Source organism: Dreissena polymorpha, chromosome 11 (genome assembly GCF_020536995.1).
Source record: "Dreissena polymorpha isolate Duluth1 chromosome 11, UMN_Dpol_1.0, whole genome shotgun sequence".
NCBI lineage: Eukaryota > Metazoa > Mollusca > Bivalvia > Myida > Dreissenidae > Dreissena > Dreissena polymorpha.
In genome coordinates this window covers 34,795,860-34,817,839 of record NC_068365.1, presented here as the reverse complement: position 1 = coordinate 34,817,839, position 21,980 = coordinate 34,795,860, and the positions used below count along the sequence as shown (strand labels likewise).

General features: G+C 34.4%; 1 protein-coding gene across 3 annotated transcripts in view; it reads right to left on the bottom strand.

Moving 5' to 3' along the window:
- Positions 1-1,162: 1,162 nt before the first annotated feature.
- The window catches only part of LOC127851394 (uncharacterized), a 108,128-nt gene continuing 87,310 nt past the window's right edge, over positions 1,163-21,980 (bottom strand). For 2 of the 3 annotated variants that reach the window (XM_052385151.1, XM_052385152.1), the window contains exons 42-53: positions 20,961-21,005; positions 19,636-20,041; positions 15,704-15,898; positions 15,388-15,501; positions 14,252-14,716; positions 12,438-12,563; positions 11,424-11,788; positions 10,656-10,775; positions 9,876-9,988; positions 9,538-9,637; positions 8,487-8,554; positions 1,163-6,827 (exon numbers count right to left, since the gene is read on the bottom strand). In XM_052385151.1, the coding sequence (XP_052241111.1) occupies positions 6,591-6,827; positions 8,487-8,554; positions 9,538-9,637; positions 9,876-9,988; positions 10,656-10,775; positions 11,424-11,788; positions 12,438-12,563; positions 14,252-14,716; positions 15,388-15,501; positions 15,704-15,898; positions 19,636-20,041; positions 20,961-21,005 (2,354 nt within the window). In that variant the 3' untranslated portion in view covers positions 1,163-6,590. The remainder of the gene's footprint in view (positions 6,828-8,486; positions 8,555-9,537; positions 9,638-9,875; positions 9,989-10,655; positions 10,776-11,423; positions 11,789-12,437; positions 12,564-14,251; positions 14,717-15,387; positions 15,502-15,703; positions 15,899-19,635; positions 20,042-20,960; positions 21,006-21,980) is intronic. The other variant, XM_052385150.1, reaches the window with a different exon arrangement.

Below are 21,980 nucleotides of genomic sequence, written 5' to 3'. Positions count from 1 at the left end.
ACAGGTTCGACCACACCGTGTATCTATACGACACCTCAAATGACGGGCTCGAAAAGGTTCAAGACGAAAACATACAGCAACAACGTTGCGTGTGCCGGGCCTGATGACACCGTGTTTGTATACTCTAGGAACACGAATTTCATAGTGCAAATGACTGTGTTAGAAATCATTCTCGGTAATGTCCAATTGGATATAAAGCATTTGTACTCTATGGGCGTAAGGGCATTGCGCTTCTAGGCTCGCAGTGTAAAATAGCTTTGAAGGAGCAAGAAAACTAAATATGTACAGATTATCGTAGTTATCAAGGCGATTCATAGATTAATGCCTTTGCTGTAATATTTATCGCACAATTCGGGCGTGTTGAAGGGTTTTGAGCATCTTGGTGTATGTGTTGTTCTAAAATTCAGTTTATCATTTTCGGTCAATTTGTTTTTTAATATTATTATATACATGTGCAATAAAGATGCGTGTACCGATGGAGTTTCATGAAATGAGATTTTTCACTTCAGCATTCTTCACTAAACCTCGCTTATCAGGACAGTGTGACTTACTGATCTGTAACATATACGTATTAAAACGAAACATTTCCTACATCATTTGCATTCGGATATGAGAAAGTAAACATAACAAAAAGAAAAGTAAAAAAGGACAATCCAAATAACACAATAGAAAGCACTCGGTGTTTTAACCAGTGTATAAACCTTCATTATCCCATGCTACTTTCTCAACGGTTAATAACGTTACGAAATGCTTTGAAAGAGTTATGCTCAGAACCAGTTAATGTTGTTTTAGGTAAGTCTGGTCTTTGCGAAACGAACGTTCGTTTTCGAGAGACCACATGTTTACGCGAATAATTTATATAAAATATTAACAGCAACTGAAGTGACTGCTGTTTATTGTATTGGTGTGAACAAACGTGTCGGAAAGGGGAAGCAGACAACGACGAGCGAGGCCTGGTATTGTTATGCGCATGGGGGGGGGGGGGGGGGTTAGAGGGTAAGGGTAAGGGAATGAAACAAAATCATTAGCGTTCGTTTCAAAGACATTCCTATTTTCCTTTATGCATTATCCTCTTCGCAACCCATAATCTAAGGCGAGTGGTGGCATTGCACATTTGACATATGATTTATATTTCGTTTTGGTAATCACAAACAAACACATATTACAGGGATAATTTTTATTAGAAAAAAAGAAAAGCAAATTGACATTATACAACTTAACAGTAGTGCCCTTATCTTTTTTTAATTATCTGATGAATATTAATTTAGTAAAATCAAGCAAGGAATTTAAAATAAATATATACCGCGCAAGATCAAACCAACTAACCATCAAGCAAATTGAAACCAGGAATTGAGTAAGTCAAGTCTTAATTTTAAAAGCATATTCGTAATTGATATTACCATAACAATAATACCTGTAAAATATACGAAGATGCCATGTTCTTGTTCATAACTTGTGGAGACCTTATTTAGACTATGAAAATAACACCATGTTATCGGTCATCCACAACATAAACTACTGTGTTTCATTAACCTTATTGTGTTTCACAATCCCGTTCATGTTATTTATAATGATCAACAATTACAAAAAAAAACGAAAGCAGCTATTATTATAATTGTTATAATACTTGAGTCATAATATATGTGAGTAGTATAATTTGCGACGTCTTGTTAGAGGATCATATAGGTTTACCATTATAGAAAACAAATACTTGAAGTCTTTGAACTGACTAAAATAAAGTCTAAAGAGCACAGCAGGTTAGAGTTGTACTCAAAACAATGGTTTCCTATTGCATTGTATTTAACGTGAAAATTTATTTGAAATGCGTTATATTAAGACGCGTACATCTCTTATTGTAATGTAATTCATCAATTTTCTGTAACCCATTATTCAAAGATATATGCATCTCCTATTGGGCAGGATTGATATCAGACATAATATATTTATATAATAAACAAGAGATGTGTTTGTCAGAAACACAATGCCCCCTATTGTGCCGCTTTAGGTTTAGGCAGGTTTAGAAATTATCTCCCTTTTTTAAAGCTTATTACTTCCCTTGGATTGTATTTTTTGACTTTTGACCTTGAAGGATGACCTTCACCTTTCACCACTCAAAATGTGCAGCTTCATGAAATACACATGCATACCAAATATCAAGTTGCTATCTTCAATATTCAAAAAGTTATGACCAAACTTTAACGAAGGTTAAAAGTTTAGGAAAGAAAAATGCAATGATATTTGACCTTTGACCTGAAGGATTACCTTGACCTTGACTTTTCACCACTCAAAATGTGCAGCTCCATGAGATACACTTGCATGCCAAATATGAAGTTGCTATCTTTAATATTGCAAAAGGTATCAAACTTTAACCAAGGTTAAAGTTTTGGGACACAATGAAAGACAGACAGGCCAAAACAATATACCCCCGATGATTCGATCCAGGGGCATAATAAAAAAAGATGTGTTTGTCAGAAACACAATGTCCCCTATTGCGCCGCTTTAGGTTTAGGCAGCTTTAGATATTATCTCCCTTTTAAAGCGTATTACTTTGGATTGTATTTTTTTACTTTTGACCTTGAATGATGACCTTCACCTTCACCTTTCACCACTCAAAATGTGCAGTGTCATGAGATACGCATGCATGCCAAATATCAAGTTGCTATCTTCATATTCAAAAAGTTATGACCAAACTTTAACAAAGGTTAAAGTTTTAGGAAAGAAAAATACAATGATATTTGACCTTTGACCTTGAAGGATGACCTGGACCTTGACTTTTCACCACTGAAAATGTGCAGCTCCATGAGATACACATGCATGCCAAATATGAAGTTGCTATCTTCAATATTGCAAAAGGTATCAATCATTAACCAAGGTTAAATATTTGGGACAGAATGACAGACAGACATGCCAAAAACAATATACCCCCGATCTTGGGGAATAAAAATATATATAATAAAAATGCATTATATGAAGGCATAATTATACATTTACTAATACGCAGCGTGTTATAAGATATGAATTTCAAATGTGTTTAAAAGAAAGACTACAAAATATAAATATTAAACTTATTGTGATACTTAGTAGTCAACAGACCAGACATTTAAAACTTAACTACTTAGGAAACATATACAACACTGACAGTAGAAAAAGTTGAATTGAAAAGACCCCATAAAATCTGCTTTGTTACAAAACATGTGCCAGTTATGTATATTCAAAAAGCACACTACATAATTGAAACATGCAAAAGGCAAACAAAAACAAAACCCACATAATAAATAAACTTTTATCACAGAGTGCAAAAACTTCTACCTTTATATTTATCGGAGCATTATAATTTCTGTTAACATTTTCTGTATATTATCAACATTGAAGTGACTTGTTCACAGATTGCAGCATTTTTTTTTAAATGCCATTAAAATGTTAACTAAGAAATCTATACAGTATGTAAAACACTTGACTTATAATCGCAAAAAAGCTTGATAATCTTACCAATTTTTAATGTTTACTTATGGACAGTACCAAATCTATATCTCTGGGCTTTTGGCGGGGATAACAAGCTTATTGTTACAAATATAACAAACATATATAAATAACCATTACAAAAACAGTATTGTTACTCAAAAAACATAATCAACATATAATAAACAATTTTACAGTGTATAGATCTACAATTGTTATAAATGAAACAATATGTAATTGTGAGCTCTTTTATAATAAGTAACACGTGTGCTATAGTTAGGCAAGTAAATACAGATAATACACTGAAGAAAAAAAACAGTTAAATGAGCTTTGTTGAAAAGCTTTAGCTTTCAAAAAAACACATGGAGAGTACCAATCATGGTCAAGGCAAGCCGTCTCAATTAAATCTACTGTGCAAGCAAACAGATCTATGGATGAATGATGACACCACACCAAACTAAACAGTTATTTCATAAAATAAATTCAATTTCTTTAAAGAAAGGAAAACTCTCTCCTTAAGAAGAAACCAGTTTAAGCTGAAAGTGTGGTACATGATTTGCCAGTGTGGACTCTGCACATACAAAAAACTCATTTTTCCTACAATACAGCTCAAATTTACATTAAAGTGAGACTGTGCAATTTTCATATGTGTTAAATTGTAATATACTGATAAAAATATGTTGCAACAACACAAAATAGGTAAGAAAAGTATACATTGAAGACAAATCTTAAAGAATGCAGCAAAGACAAATAAGCACCCTGAGCCGATTGTGACGAAGATGTTTCGTACATATTTTCCTATCATTTCGAATCATTTGTCTTTTTATTAGGGTCAAAGTCAGTGTTTGTGTCTCATATGAATAGATGTATCGTTGCAGGAAATTAAAATGATCCGTACAACTAAATTAAGATTCACATCGTACATGCATGATATACGTGCTGGCGAATTCGACAGTTGAGACATTTTCGATTTCAGATTTAAATATATTGCTTATTTCGCATTTTTCGACACATGTTCTTCATTTAATTTAATTTATATTGAAATATATGTATATAAAGTTTTTTACACATTTTATATAATTTCATAAATATTTGATTAAATCTTGCAGTGTCACTTTAACAACAAAATATACATAAACAAAATCTCAGTTAAACAAGAGCCGCTCCAAACAGGGCTTTGACACATGATTTTCTGCAACAAACTGACATGAAGAGTTAATCTTACCATATTAGTGGGACTTTGCATCTTAAATAAGATTTTAGTTGACACAGAATTATGCCCTTCTGTTAAATCAGCGTAATAAATAGTAAATGGGTTGAGAATAATATAGTATTATAACTAGTGATGTCATAATGCTGCCATACAATCAATAAATCATTATTGGATAAGAAAGTCAGGGATAATTGATATTCTTTCAAAAAATATATAATTTTGCATCGTTAAAAGTTACATGAAATTGTGTTGTCTCAATATATTTCTTTGTCCTCTTTTTAGAGCTTGATAAATTCGGTTGAATTTCAATAGGGGTCATCTACTGTCCAAGGCTAATACACATGAGAAGTATCAAGCCAATCGGTCAATTCGTTGACGAGTTATTGATAGCAAACTATTTTCACACTTATTGGGACAGTGAGATTGATCTTTGACCTAGTGACCCCAATTTTAATAGAGGTAATTTACTGTCCAAGGCCAATGCACATGGGAAGTATCAAGCCAATGGTTGCATAAATTGACGAGTTATTGATCGAAAACGATTTCACACTTAGTGTGAATGTGAACTTGACCTTTCACCTAGTGACCACAATTTCAATAGGGGTCATCTACTGTAAAACATCAATTCATGAGGGAAGTATCAAGCCAATCTGTCTCTCCGTTCACAAGTAATTGATCAAAAACAATTTCACACTTAGTGTGAACATGAACTTGACCTTTCACCTAGCTAGTGACCCCCATTTCAATAGGGGTCATCTACTGTCAAACATCAATGCACATGGGAAGTATCAAGCCCATCGGTCTCTCCATTCACAAGTAATTGATCAGAAACGATTTTTACTCATAGTGTAACAGTGACCTTTTTCGATAGGAGTCATCGACTGGCATAGGCCAATGCACATGGGAAGTATCAAGCCAATTGGTCAATTCATCTAGTGAATCATTCACAAGTGATTGATGGGAAAGGATCTGGTCTACCTAGAGACCGACCGATATCCAGCTAAACAATTTACCCCCTCTTCTTCTAAGGGCGGCATTATAATGAACAATACATCAGTGTGGAGAATACACAATATATATATATATCAGCAATATAAAGCAAAAATACCATAAAAAAGCACAATATCAAAATTAAGAAGATTGGTACACATGTGATACATTTATGAGAGTAATATTCCATAATAATTAATGATTAACAGGAAACAATGAAGCAACCAAATTGTTCAAAATATACTTTGAAGCAATTGCTATCCGAATTACAAAACTTTATTGAAGTATGTAACATTTTAAAGAGTAAGGAATACTTGCAAATGTTTGATCAGTTGTTTTTAGTAGAAAGAAAAAATTAAAAAAGGCCACGATGCCTCTTGATCAATTCTCTCAGTACACATAGAATGCTACTTTCATTCAGCAGGGAAACTGACTTGGTCAAACGCTATCACATAACATGTAGACATGACAAACTGAAAATCAGGATAACTTGAATCCACTTACACAGAGCATTGTAAACAAAATATAACACAAGGAAAATTTATGCTGAATAATTTTCAAATCCAATTTTTGCTTTCTTCTTAGATTTTCAATAATAAAAGCCATATAAGGAAAAACTGTTACATACCCTTGGAAGCAATATTTGATAAAATTAAATAAAAACTTCTTTTTTATTTGGTAAGCTTTACCCAATTTTGAAACTAATTTCTAACTGTAAGCATCTTTTTTAAGATTGTATACATGCCTTTGTGCAACTTTAAAATTTAAACTTTGTAAGTATTATATAATATTTATACTTTGATTAAATTGTGCATAAGTCAATATCTTTACCATTCAAAGGACTCCTAGGTGCTATTTTTTGTCAATTACAACCTTCAGCATTTATTGTCCATATCCAAGTTAATATGCACATGATAGTCACTTATGGTTAGATACCAAGCAGCCTAAAAGTCACATTTTCCCACGAGGAGCCAAGTTCCAACGTTGAGGGCACAAGGGGGTACTTTTTGGCGGTGTCTGTCGCGTAGTCAAAAGCTTTAGGCAAAAAGTTTGCCATGATGCCAAAGACTTCCAAAGCTGTGACACCAGAAGACAGAATTTCTTCAATTTTCGTATTAAACTTATCTTCAGTCAGATCCTCAGTTTTGACATCAGGCAAAATGTTCTTAAAAATAAAAATGATATAAATGATACAACTATTTAAAAACTTCCTTGATATTTTTTTTACTATTAAAAATTCAATTGGTTAGCACAAACAAGATAACCATGAATATATGTAAAGTAAATCCATGCCTACAGCTAAATATAGAAATGTTTATGTTTCATATATATCATCATGGTAGATAAATTATTGCTTTAATCCATTTTTTCAAAGGCAAGCAATATATTGCCTAATCCATACAGTACAAAACATACAAAACCTGCACACACACAATTTATGAAGAGGACAATGATGACAATAAAGGGCTCATCCAGGTTAAGAGTCTATCAATTGACGAAGATATAACATAGTGACCACACTTAAATTATTCAAAGATGGCCTTGATAACATTTCTGAGCAGGTTTCATCTTGGTTAAGTAAAAAAAATGTGGCTTCTGAGGTGGTTGCAGATTTGACAAGAGAACATATTTGGAAAAATCATGATTCAACACGATGTCATAATGAAAATAAAACAAGATATGACGTAGTGACCTACCTTTTAATTACAAATAACAATATAGTCAAACATGGCCTTGATATTGTCAAGATAGAAACATTCTGGCATTGTTTCATCTAGATTGCCAAGTAATACATGCCGCTTCATGAGTTGTAACACTTTTTAAAAAGATTTGACTAGGGCATCTAGTTTGTCGATGTGCTTCAGATGTTTAAAACTGGCCTTGATACCAGTATAATTGATAAAAAAAGTCAAACAATGCTTATTCAATATTCAGACATAAGTGTTACTTCTAGAGTGACAACAAGGGATTTATTATGATTTATTATGGTGACCAGCTAGCTTACTGACAAATGTAATAGATTTAAACTTGGCCCAGATAATATCAAGATAAAATTTCAGTCCAGGTGTCCTAGATATTGTGTCATAAATATGGTTTCCAAAAAAGTAACAAGGCTTTTCTAAGATTTGACTCATGCAGTGATCTAAATTTTGGAGGTACAAGACCCAGAATTTAATTCAGGCTAGATATTATCAAGATAAACATTCTGACAAGATGAAACATGTGCTATTTAGAGCGGTAACAATCTTGAAGTGTATACTGCGCGAGACTGGGCATAGCTAAGACTGACCATATTTTCAGCAAAAATGAGGCAACAACAATACATCAGAGTAGAAAGAGGCAACTTGTGCATAAAAAGCCAATATAAAACATCAAAGAATGTAAAAGTTTTGTCAATAAAGGTTTTATGTTCTTTTTAAATGAGCCATACTCTGTAAAAAGGGGGTTTAATGCATGTGCGTAAAGTGTCGTCCCAAATAGCCAGTGCAGTCTGCACAGGCTAACCAGGGAAGACACTTTTTGCTCAAAATGGATTTTTGCTAAGAAGAGATTTCCTTAAAACAAAAAAAATCCCATACAAGCGGAGAGTGTTGTCCCCAATTACATTGTGCAGACTGCACAGGCTAATCGGAGATGACACTTTGCGCACATGCATTAAACCCCTTTTCACAGAGCACGGCCCAAATATTTTTTTAAGCATGAATATGGACAATGTAAGCATTATCAACGTCTCATTGTTCATTATGCCATTAATCAAGTACAAAGAAGTTAAGATCCGACATTTGGTAGACGATTAAACATGATAATCTAAACTGTTTCTCACCTTAATAAGACGAACAATCACAATGGACGTGGCCACAAGTCTGAGAATGTCTGACTTGGCCTTGAAACCTGTAATATAGATTGGGTAATCAATGAACATGCAACAGCATGAAACTTTTATATGAACTACCACTTAAAATGTTATAGCCTTATAGGTGACTACTATATTTTGTAATAATGAACCATGAAACGTTTAAAAACATAGCTACAAATATCATATTTATGTTTATTGCCATTTATTGCCATAATTTTTGTTTTGCTACAGGAAATCATTTTTATGGTTAAAAATCTACTTTTATACAGCAGTGTTCTGTCATCTGCAGTTTTGTAACTAGTAAAAAATTATAATTCAAAGACTAATTCGCCCCACTTGAAGGAAACATAATGTTGACATTTTACAAACCTATTAATGGTAGTTGTTATACATGTAATTAGTGTGTCTTTTAGTTTCATTTAAAATGGAAAGGATGAGTTGAAGACTTTTAAGGGCAGATTACAATGACATGAAATTCTAAATAAATCCTACCACTGTTGCACTATGCTCATTCTCTAACTTAAACCCTTTGCATGCTGGGAAATTTGTTGTCTGCTAAAATGTTGTGTGCAGAATTTTAATTAAAATTAAAATAATCATTTCTTTGATTTGTTTTCAAAGAATACTATCAGAATAGCAAACAGTTTGGATCCTGATGAGACGCCACGTTCTGTGGCGTCTCATCTGGATCCAAACTGTTTGCAAAGGCCTTCAAAATTTGGTTCCAGCGCTGAAAGGGTTAAGTTTGTGTTTGCTTAAACACTGACACAAATGTCTATATGGTGATTGTAAAGCCAAAGTTGAATTACAACAGATTTCTGTACATAGCAACAAAATGACCTGTGTCATGTGAAAATTGTTTTTATGTCGTATGTTGCTAATCAGACCACACCACCTTTTGTGACTTTATAGTGGATTGAGAAAATCCTAAGACACTGAGCAATTGTGTCGCGCTAGACTGCAGTTAGGCAGATGCATTTTGGCATCAAATGTATTCTATATGAAGTCGGTATCTTACCCAATGAAGAGAGGCCTGCTAGTGTGAGGATGCTCTCACATTTCTGGAAGTCAACTCCCAACAGTTTGCCAAGGTTTGAGGTGAAGTCATAGTAACCGTCCTGAGTCACAAACAACAGCAGAAATAATGGATTTGGAATAAACAGCTTAGTCAAAAGATTCCCACTTCAAACACAACACACATTTCTACATGTACAACACAGAATAAGTTGATCAATGCCTTAACTTTATCCTAAACAGTCTTGAAAAAAAAATTCATAGAATTGCAGCTCAAAACACATCTTTCTTGATCTTTATTTTTAAGGCATATTATACTATCCAAGAAACTTAATTACTTACATTGTTCATAAGTTTACCAATTTCTTCCACACGTTTAGAATCCATGGATGTCTCATCTAGTGCACACGTGGACACCTGAATGCCTATGCCATACTCTGCCAGATTTGGGGTGTCTGTAAAAAAACAAAAAAATAAATTATAAGTTAAAGTTTGTAGAACCATAATATGATTCCACGAACAGAGTTTACATCAATATTTTTAAAAATATTGAAATATTCTCTGAAATCAATGCTAATTAGAGAAAACATCATTACACAACTTAAATGAAAAACAACAAAGTGTTATATATATCTACATAATCATCTCTTAACAATCACGTTTTTCACTATCAAATATAGCTTATATTTCTGTACAAGAAAGTATAAAATTTCATAGAGAAATTTTAATGACAAAATTTTACATGTTTTTTTAAATTTAAGAACATTAGAACACTAAAAAGCCAAGCACAACATTATTCAGACAGCATAATGCAGAGCGGTACCAATCAATTGTAATTGTAATGTAATGATACAATAATACAAAGAACCATCCAAAAATACATTGCATGTAATGACAGCAATTCTAGGCCAATTGCTTTATGCTTAACCTCCTCAGTAGATGCTGAGGTCATAAAAATATTTATGTAAGTCAGCGCCTGACACCTATTGACTGGTCAATCTAGATACCATAAGGCTCAAGTGAGCTAAAATATTCTTGATAAAAGCAACATCAATTGTTTCAATACCTGTTTCAGATATAAATGTAAACATAAACAAACTGATAGTCATGCAATTAATTTACCTGTATATCGCTTTATGACTGGTAAATTATTCACAGGCTTTTGACGGATGATGTCATCATTTTTACGATTTGCGTCTGCTTCCTTTATATGTTTACCGATTTCTTGTTGATTCAATCCACCTGCATAATGTTTTAATTGAAACAAAACAACTTTATATTTAGTGTTAGGGTTGGATTAAGGTACTTTTACAAATTAAAAATGTGCATTAAAATAAAAATGGTATATATTAAATGTGTACTTATTTGAATAATCCTCTAGTATTAAGTTCCCACAATAGAAAATTGAGAGACATTTTGAATACAAGTACAAACAACTCTTTTGAAAGAGGTCAGCATAATATTATTAATCATTCATTTAAATTATCAACTTGAGATCAGACTTCAAGTTATACTTAAAATAAAGCAACATACATTTTTACTTGTTGTGTGCATCATTATTTGAGAGTAAACAAGAAATGTGTTTGTCAGAAACACTATGTCCCCTTCTGCTCCGCTTTGATTTTTTTTTACCTTTGACCTTGAAGGATGACCTTGACCTTTCACCACTCAAAATGTGCAGCTCCATGAGATACACATGCATGCCAAATAGGAAGTTGCTATCTTCAATATTGCAAAAGTTATGACAAATTGTTAAAGTTTGCGCAAACAAACCAACAGACAGACCAACAAACAGGGCAAAAACAATATGTTCCCCACTGAAGTGGTGGGGGACATAAAAATATGTAAATCAAAAGGAAATTTTATAAAATTTTACGAAATTTAACTTACCTGTATCATTACTAATTGTGATACAAGAAGATTTTCCGGTCATTGCAGAGGTTGCGGTCACAGAAATTATGCCATTTGCATCAATTTCGATTAATATCACAACATCTGTAAGGTTCCGATCAAACAATTCCATCTCCCCAATTTTTTTGTTGTTCTTAACAAGGGCCCTTTCACCTTGGTACACATTGATTGCGACACCATGACAGTCTGAGTCCTTCTCCGTGGCACTGGGGCCATGAAATGTGGCCTGTTTGCGAGTTGGAATCGTGGAATTTCGAGGAATAATGACATGCATTATCCCACCTTCCAATTCTATACCAATGGACAAAGGTGTCACATCCAACAGAAGCAGCTCCGAAGGGGCACTAAAGAATAAACATTTTTTGACATGCAGAAAGAATACAATATACTATGATAATTAGGTAAACACAGAATTCAATGATGTCTCAACTGTTTTGGGCCACTTAAAAATAATACACTATACTATGAGCTGTGTCGTGCTTAAATACATTGACAGTATTTCAGCCTATATGTAAATGTACATTTTGATTATTCACTCACAATAATTGCATACAGGAAACTGTAAACAAACACACACAAAAAACAGGCACACTTATTTAACACACTATCACAATTTGTTAAAACAAGAAATAAAGACCAAGACTGCACAAACCTGTAAATGTAGAAAAACTATGGTCTCAAAAAAAGGTTTTTAACAATTAATTTTGAGATTTTTTTATCACAAAAATATTTTAAATGTGCATGATTTTGTAAGATTAAAAAGTTTTTTTGTTTTTTTTTAATAAAACTGAGAAACATACCAGAATAGGACATTTTTACTTCAGATATATTTCAGAATTGTTTATCATTTTCCATACAACAATTTGGAGTTCTGAATTTAAGCCATGGATAATCAGTTGTTTAAAGGGATGAATATATGAAAGTCAGGAATAAAAAAAAATGCTATATATAACATAATATAATTTTGAAAGACTTAATAAAATACATGCTTACATTTTTGGCATTCTCCTCTTCTTGGAACATATTTCATATTGCAAGGATTGAAGCTTAGGTAAATCAACACCAAATGATGCTGTAAGTGTTCCATGTAAACGATCCCTCCTCAATATCTTTGCTGAACTGTGCAAACATAAAAAAGAGAGGAAAATAAACAGATTATATACATGCATTTGTTTATTGAAATGTAATGTGATAAGTTGACAATATTAATAATTCTATGTTATGCATAACAACAACATACTATATACTGTATTGCAATACAATAACTAGAAATGGCGCGGCAGAGGCCGACGCGTATCCCCACACCGCATGTTTGACACAGGGGGCACCCCAGGGTTGGTAATGGGGCCATGCATAGTTGAGATTGACCTATTGTCTTAAGAGATGTTCATTATCAATTGGATGGAAGTGAATCGGTGTAAAAATGAAGAAATTAATGTAAAATAACATAATACAAGAGATGTGTTTGTCAGAAACACAATGCCCCCTCCTGCACCGCTTTGATTTATTTAAAAAGAAATGATCATTTGGAAGGTTCATTACTTACTTCCCTTTAAAGCTTATTACTTCCCTTGGATTTGTTTTTTGACCTTTGAACTTGAATGATGAACAAACACAATGCCCCCTTCTGTGCCACTTTGATTTATTAAAAAAATTGTATCATTTGGCAGGTTCATTACTTACCTCCCTTTTAAGCTTATTACTTCCCTTGGATTTGTTTTTTTATCTTTGACCTTGAGGATGACCTTGATTTTTCACAACTCAAAATGTGCAGCTCCATGAGATACACATGCATGCCAAATATCAAGTTGCTATCTTCAATATTGCAAAAGTTATGGCCCATGCACCATACCGGGGGCAGAAAAATGAATGAAAATCTCTGACCCAGCCCCACCCCAACCCCCATAACTTTTTACCCAGGGGTCTGATCAAAATCCCAAATAGTGCAGGGTCGCACATATGCTCATAGCTACCATGTGTGTAAGTTTCAAGGTTCTAGTGCTTATAGTGTTGGAGGAGAAAGTGGCCAGGATGGACGGACGGACAGACAGCGGAGATAACCACAATAAACCCACACTTTCCAAAAAGCGTGGGGATAATAATTGTGCAAGAGATACTTTAATGCCACAGGGCTATAAATAACGCTGTCATACATTCCAAAATAGTCACTTAATGGTGGAGTACCAATTCATACTTTCTTGTATAATGCTCAATTGTTTCAAAGTTACACTCAGAGTGTGCTTAAGAAGACATGGTTTTTTTATGTTAAAATGAAATGTTAATATTAGTTACACAAGTATAAGAAATTGCCAATGGTAATATACCAGTATTTTCATTAACTGTTTTAAAATGTATCTGTTATACAATGAAAATATGGAAATTATATAAATATTCTTCCCCTTCAGTGGGCTTTGAATGCAATCCTAAAACTAAAATAATTAAAAAGCGTCCTTAAAGTAAAAGACAATGTTTGTGTAAACACATTTGAAATCAACATCTGCTTTCTAGTGACACTTTGTTAAGACGTTTTCTATGTTGATACAATAACTTCAATACCAACTGATGCAAGATAATGTCCAGGATATTACGTGACTGGACAAAGAATGGAAAAACTGTTTTGTTTCCAACAGTTATGTACATTATAGCTATTGAGCAGGACAGGAATCAACTTGTTTAGTACCAGATGAACAGGTATGATGTGACATTAGCCAGAGTTCATATGTGGAAAGCATCTAAACCTGACATATACATCACATTGTTAAGCATGAAATTGCAGAGATTTAATAGTGCAAGAACAGTCATGCTACCATTTTTCAGCCGACCTTGATCTTGATAACTCAGATGACTGTCCCTGTAATGGTACTACTGTGGGTGGTGGCAGCGGTCGTCCTCCTGATGGTGGTGGTGGAGGCAGTAGTCCTGCTGATGGTGGTGGTGGAGGTGGTAGTCCTGCTGATGGTGGTGTTGGAGGCTGTTGTCCTCTCGATGGTGGTGGTGGAGGTGGTTGTCCTCTCGATGGTGGTGGTGGAGGCGGTTGTCCACCCGATGGTGGTGGTGGAGGTGGTTGTCCTCTCGATGGTAATGGGGGAGGCAGCTTGGCAAGTGGCTTAGGCTTCAAAGGTGCACCTGCTGATTTTGGTGCAGGTGGCAATACGATGAAGGATGGGGGTGGTGGTGGTGGTGGAAGTCCTGCTAACAGTGGTGGTGGAGGCTTGGAGAGCTGCATAGCCCAATATGCACCTGGTGGAGGTGGTGGTGGTGGTGGTGGCAGTCTGGTTAAACCAAAATTATTTACTTGGATTGGCATGCTTTTTTGATGTGTTAACCTTTGGATCAAATATTAAAGTTTAATACCAAATAAGGGCACCTAAAATTTACAGGTAGTACAAAGTGTTTCAATAACACAATGGTAATAATGGATGAACAATCACTAATAAACAAACTGAAGAAAACAAATACGAAAACTGAACATTTATTTCTATATTTTATATTTACTTTATAGCAAGGCACCGCGCCATCACTATGTTTTTCAAATAAGTATCAAATCGTAATTTTTTTCAAGAAAAGACATGGCTGTATCCCAAATTGTATTCAATGACCCAAAATATTGTGTTGTTTGTGTATACATGTATATTATACTTGTACAATCTCCATGACAAAGGGTATTACAAGTAATGCTGTTAACCTGATTTATCGCAATTTCTGAAAGGGGCTTTGTATATAAACAATAAACATCATATAAATTAATAAATCACTATACAGAAAACATAAATTATTAGGATAAAACAACTTTAAACTGCTTCTATGTTGAGGTTAACACATGGAAATAAATTAAACCAGAGGTCAGACAATATGAAGAGTGTGCAAGGGTCATGGGTAATAATATGATGCAGAAATATGACAGTTTTGACATTTTATTCAAAAAGTATTCATGTTAACATACCCTGAATAAGGCATTTCAGGAGGTTCCAGGGGTTGTGGAGCTGGGGCAACAAAGCATGCCATCGAAGGGAATCTTCTTGGCGCGCTCTTATCACAATCATCCTCTTCTTGTATTCTGTTCAATGATCAAGGTGAAAACTGCACACAAACATATATGAGGACCAGAAAATAGTTACAGTTAAAGATTAATGAACAGATAATGAGGGTAAGATGGGAATCTAGGATTTACAATTAAGTCTGTATTTCAATCATAAACAACTATAACCATCAAGGCAGAATAAATATATTAAGATTTAAACTATTCTTAATTTAAATACCTGAATTCAGCACTTGATAAAGACTCTCCCGTAATCTGGAGTTGGCTTTCGCCCATCAATGTCTGCTCAGCCCTTCTTGAAAAGGCAAACCCTGTTGGTTCCACGGAGCCTCTTGCAGGTTCAACATACTGGAACCCTGTTGTTACTTGGGCTGGGGCTGCAAGAGGGGCTGGTGCTGGTGCAGCAAATGAGCACCTGAATGATAACACAGATAAACTTTGTTATCTACAACTTACTTATGTCAAAGTACAGGATTATTATGTGGAAGTGGAATGTAAAGCTTGACTGTACCCATTTCTTATATATATACAATAAAAAACTCTTATTATATTATATACAAAGTAAAACTCTATGTTTACATTATGTTGCAGTGGTTTTCCGTCCCTAAACGTGTATTCATTTGCATTGTTATCGGTTCAAATGCAATGTTTGACACTAGGTGAAAAATGTACGAGCTGAAATTGTCACACAGTGCAAATGTCTTAACTTAACTTATCTTGATTGAAATGATAAATTTGTTTAACATAGAAATCTAATTTAATTAATATGACTGTGCTTATTCCAAGTTATATAATTATGCAGGTAACCTTCGTACACACATATTGCAAGCAGAATTCCTCCATACAAACTTAAGTTGTTTTTATAGCGAAAACAAATTTTCTATTTTAATTAACAGTGGCCTTGACCTTGATCTGACTTGCCCCAAAATGCAATTCCAAGCCAGGTCTGCATGGGACTAAGGCAAGAAATTCAAACCCTAGTCAACAATAAACTTTTAAGATATTGAGTGAAAATATTGTTCCATTTATACAAGTTATTGCAAAGAATATTCTATTGTTTGAATATTCAAATAATATAAATTAATTGAATATTATTTTGCTATACAAATACTTGTTGCATTGTAATTTGTTTACATAAGCAAATTAAGCACATAAGTTGCAATTATTGGTCTGTATTCACCAACAATCCATGTCGTATATGGATCTCAACTACACGGTATAGTTGTAAAAATCAGCCTATAACCTAACTGTTGTGTAAGCGGGTTGAGTGTTTGGTATAATTAACTGATTATCCTACCGATTGATGTTTTAATAATATGTTTGAAGCAGTTTTTTTCCTTATACAATTTTAGAAACTTTCAGATATAATTTACAAATACGGAAAACCATGCAATCAAAAATTTAAATATCCATAATAACTAAATATTAAAATACTAAAGGTGATATGTGTTGCCATACCTAATTTAAAGAAATAGTGACCTTGACCCAGTCTTCTACAAAAAGAAATTGTACTTCCATCCAATGGACCATATGCAATCCAAAGCTATAAAACTGTACATGTAAGCAATGTTCACACACAATTTCAGTGCAATATCTAAATTTAAATTTAAACTCAAATTATTGGTAGGCAACATCTTACTTCTTTTAGTAAAATATACCTAACCTACCTTACCCAAGAGATATACCTAACCTACCTGACCCAAGAGATATACCTAACCTACCTGACCCAAGATTTAATCCCAATCTAGGAAAGCAGGTATGCTACTTACACAAGAACTTTCCATGTTTCAAATTTATGTTAAATTGAGTTATTGGAAACTGTTTTCTAGTTTGAGTGTTCTTGACCCAAACAGCCTGATTGCATACCCAAGCTAGGTCTCCAGCCTGATTGCATACACAAGCTAGGTCTCCAGCCTGATTTCATACCCAATCTAGGTCTCCAGCCTGATTGCATACCCAATCTAGGTCTCCAGCCTGATTGCATACACAAGCTAGGTCTCCAGCCTGATCGCATACCCAATCTAGGTCTCCAGCCTGATTGCATACCCAATCTAGGTCTCCAGCCTGATTGCATACACAAGCTAGGTCTCCAGCCTGATTGCATACCCAATCTAGGTCTCCAGCCTGATTGCATACCCAAGCTAGGTCTCCAGCCTGATTGCATACCCAATCTAGGTCTCCAGCCTGATTGCATACCCAAGCTAGGTCTCCAGCCTAATTGCATACACAAGCTAGGTCTCCAGCCTGATTGCATACCCAAGCTAGGTCTCCAGCCTGATTGCATACACAAGCTAGGTCTCCAGCCTGTTTGCATACCCAATCTAGGTCTCCAGCCTGATTGCATACCCAAGCTAGGTCTCCAGCCTGATTGCATACACAAGCTAGGTCTCCAGCCTGATTGCATACACAAGCTAGGTCTCCAGCCTGATTGCATACACAAGCTAGGTCTCCAGCCTGATTGCATACCCAAGCTAGGTCTCCAGCCTGATTGCATACACAAGCTAGGTCTCCAGCCTGATTGCATACCCAAGCTAGGTCTCCAGCCTGATTGCATACACAAGCTAGGTCTCCAGCCTGATTGCATACCCAATCTAGGTCTCCAGCCTGATTGCATACCCAAGCTAGGTCTCCAGCCTGATTGCATACACAAGCTAGGTCTCCAGCCTGATTGCATACCCAAGCTAGGTCTCCAGCCTGATTGCATACCCAAGCTAGGTCTCCAGCCTGATTGCATACACAAGCTAGGTCTCCAGCCTGATTGCATACACAAGCTAGGTATCCAGCCTGATTGCATACCCAAGCTAGGTCTCCAGCCTGATTGCATACACAAGCTAGGTCTCCAGCCTGATTGCATACCCAATCTAGGTCTCCTTTATATAATAAGTTATTGAGAAAAACCATTTTCTATTTTTAGTAACAGTGACCTTGATCTGACAAGCTCCGAATTAATACTCCAGCTATTCTCTATTCAAACTGACTATATATCAAAAGTTTCATTCATATAAGTTAATTCAAACCAAAATTACTGAACTGAATTTTTATAATGGATCAGTAAACACACATTTTCAAATTTTCAATAAATTGGGATCTGTAATTCACAAATGGATCAGGCGATCTAGCTCGTTAATGAACCTGGCCAAGACATAATGCCTATGAAAACTCTTTCTTTTATATCTAATGATCAAATTTGACATTTCTGCAGTGAAATAACAGCAGAGAAAATAAACAAATTGTTATTTTCACCGGTGAGTATAACAAATTTTTGGAACTGTTTTTTTCTATTTTTAGATTATCATATCAAGATTATCATATTTTTTTATGATCAAGAGTAAATTAAAATAAGTATTCCACCCAATCCAACAAATTTCCTTTTCATTTTATGCTTTTTTCACTGTTTACTTAGATTGTAAAAGAGTTTAACTGGAGAATTTCACTGAAATAATGACGTCATTTTGTGTATTGAAATGTATTGAGGCACGCCACGCGAGAAAGGGTAACTTTTCAGCGAAAGGGCAACAGCTTTTAAATATTTTCTTGAAAAAGAGGCATAAAAGAAACAAAAAATGTGTTCATGTAAGTGTAAGATCATTTGTTATTTCACTCGTTTTCTTTTATCACTTGTGAAATAAGAAACGATCGTACACTGACATGAACAAATATTCTCGATGTCTTAGAAAATGATACAATACAACTGTTTGAGTAAGAGAGCGGACAAGTTTTGTTTTGCTGATTAAATATTCAAACGCGATAATTATAAAGTTATTTGATTGGTATTCAAACTTTGCAGAGATGATATTCCCGCAAACAGTATCACAAAGATTCATGAGTTTCCATCAAACTTTTTGAAAAATCGAGAGGACATTGTTTTCCTGGAAGCTTCCTGTCTGATTTTTCTTTAAAACGAGATATTACTCTACTTCAATGAAGGAGACATTACTCTACTTAAATAAAGATGACAGTTACAGGCATTGATCACTAACCTCACACAATGATTCCAAACAAGGTTTAATCAAAATGTTCAACTTTTACCTTAAACATAGCATTACCCTTGCACCGTCTCTGCCAAAAATGTGAGAAGTATAGCTCAAAGTATTCCCTGAATATCACAGCTTACAATTAATTTTTTTTATCAACTACAAATAAATGGAATACCTTGCAAGGCGAGGTGGCGCAGCAGATAATTGTGTTTCTCTTTCAGAAAATCTTTCTTTCTTTCTTGACAAAGGCTTTCTGAAGTCACTAGATCCAAAGGCTTCAGCTTCAATCAAATTCACTTCTCGCTCTTTTGAATAAGCCATGGTTTCAGGTCTAGGAGACGTTGGGGAATATGAAGGAGACGTTGGGGAATATGAAGGAGACGTTGGGGAATATGAGGGAGACGTTGCGGAATATGATGCTGAAAGAGGCATACGTCTAAAGCTTGTTGGTGAGGGACATTTTCTCCACGAAACTTGGCTTTGTGGCTTAGGCACAGGTTGTGGAGAATGGTGAACTAGATAGTCTCGATTGTCGTCCGCTTTTGTCTTCATTTTCTGTTTACTTTCCTGTTCAACTGGGACTAAAAAATACAAACTTGTCACAAAATACGCATGTGTCATAGTCTGGGTTACATTGTTCAATTGATTATATGATTACAAACAACATTTTGTATTATAGTTAGAGACCAGGCAACACTTGAAAAGCAAATTTTACAGGCCTTAATCTTTAATCAAATTTAAAAGATAGAACTTCATATTGCCCGCTCTATCTTTGATGTTTTGTATGTCATAATCAAATCCATTTCCCAGTTGTAACAGCAGTAATAGAATTTGCACTGTTGCTAAATATTCACCACATGTTTGAACTCTGGTGAAACAAATATTGTGAATAACATCACATTTCCTTTAACTAATATACTTGTCAAGTTTTTGCAGTTTTTATGCCCACGCAATCAAACGAACAAGCAAATAGCTGAACCAACTGAACCAAAGAATGGATTGACAAACAGGCAACATGTAAACTTAATGTCAAATGCTAATTGATTAAAGTGCTCACATGCTTATGCGATGCTCTATTTAACCCTTAACCACTTAGATATGTATTTTGACGCATTTGTAAAGACCTGTCTTACTAGATTCAAGATTTTAAGGCTTCATCTTCAACCCTAAGTTACTGATGAGCAGCAAACAGCATAAAACCTGAACAGGCTGTTCTGGTTTTATGCTTTTTGCACATAGCCATTTTCATTTTGCTTCTGATGGTTAAGAAACAATGACCTGACATTTTACTTCTGGTAAAACAAAGTATTCTAACAAAATTATATCAAAAAGGATTTCAACAATTATGACAATGTTTAAATTTAAAGTCACGCAGAACAATAACATAGACTGTTATTTACCTTAAGAAATGTAAAATTACTATTAGGGCTTTGATATAACAAGGGAAAATAAACATAAATTAACACATATTTCTTTGACGCATAAGTTATGAACACTTACATTTTGTACCTCTGTCCTGCTTTTCATATGCTTTCTCTTCCATCGCTAAAAATATTTAGATTTCTACGATTAAACATAACATAACAATGCTTTTTACACTTTTTTGTTTAGTTTAAACTTATTTCTTTGATCTTGAAAGTACAGAAATACAATAACTTATAGAGCCACTCTTGAGACTGTGTCCTAAGAACCAGTACTTATTGTCTATGGAAAGATTCTAAGAACAGTTCCTTACTGTGGATCAAACCCGTTACCTCTCGGACGCAGAGAAGCAACAATATCTATTAAACCACTGCAACAGCAACAATGTTTGAAAAGTAAAATTTTGCACTGCCTATTCTCACTTTTAGTTATAGCATGCCTTTGAACATGGCCATGGTTTTTATTAATTCAAATTAAACAAACACTCATACATCAATCCCATTCAACAATGCATTATTTGAAAGACGATCAATATTCAGAATTGCATTACTTTTATGTTCATATTTGCATCTAAAAGTATTGTGAGAAACATGTCAAGTACATTTCTCTTTTTAAATAGCGTCCATAGTGTTATTATTCTAAAAAGAAAGTAAAAAACCGTTGTGCTTGCAAAGAATACATCATACACAATACATTCTCTCTAAATTATTTTAATATGTGAGGTGTGTTATTAGGCCACGCCTTTTTTTTTTAGTGGTTTACAAAAATTATTTTGAAAATGGTCCATCGGGCGGTCGAAAAAAAAAAAAAAAAACATCATTGGAAAAAAAAGTTAATGCTAATAACATCAGAACAAAGACAACATATCTTTTATAACCTTAACACAGAGACAAAAAATCAAATTATGCAATGAAACACATCTATATCTTCAAATGAAATGAGTCCTAACAGCACCTTATGTAACATCAGGCAATTTTAAACACTCCATTACATGACATGCGTTCTTCTCCCATTAAAACGAAAAACTGCGCTTCATTTCCATAATTGGATGCGCACCATTACGCAATGCGATGCCCGTTGCATAAATCTTATATAAGA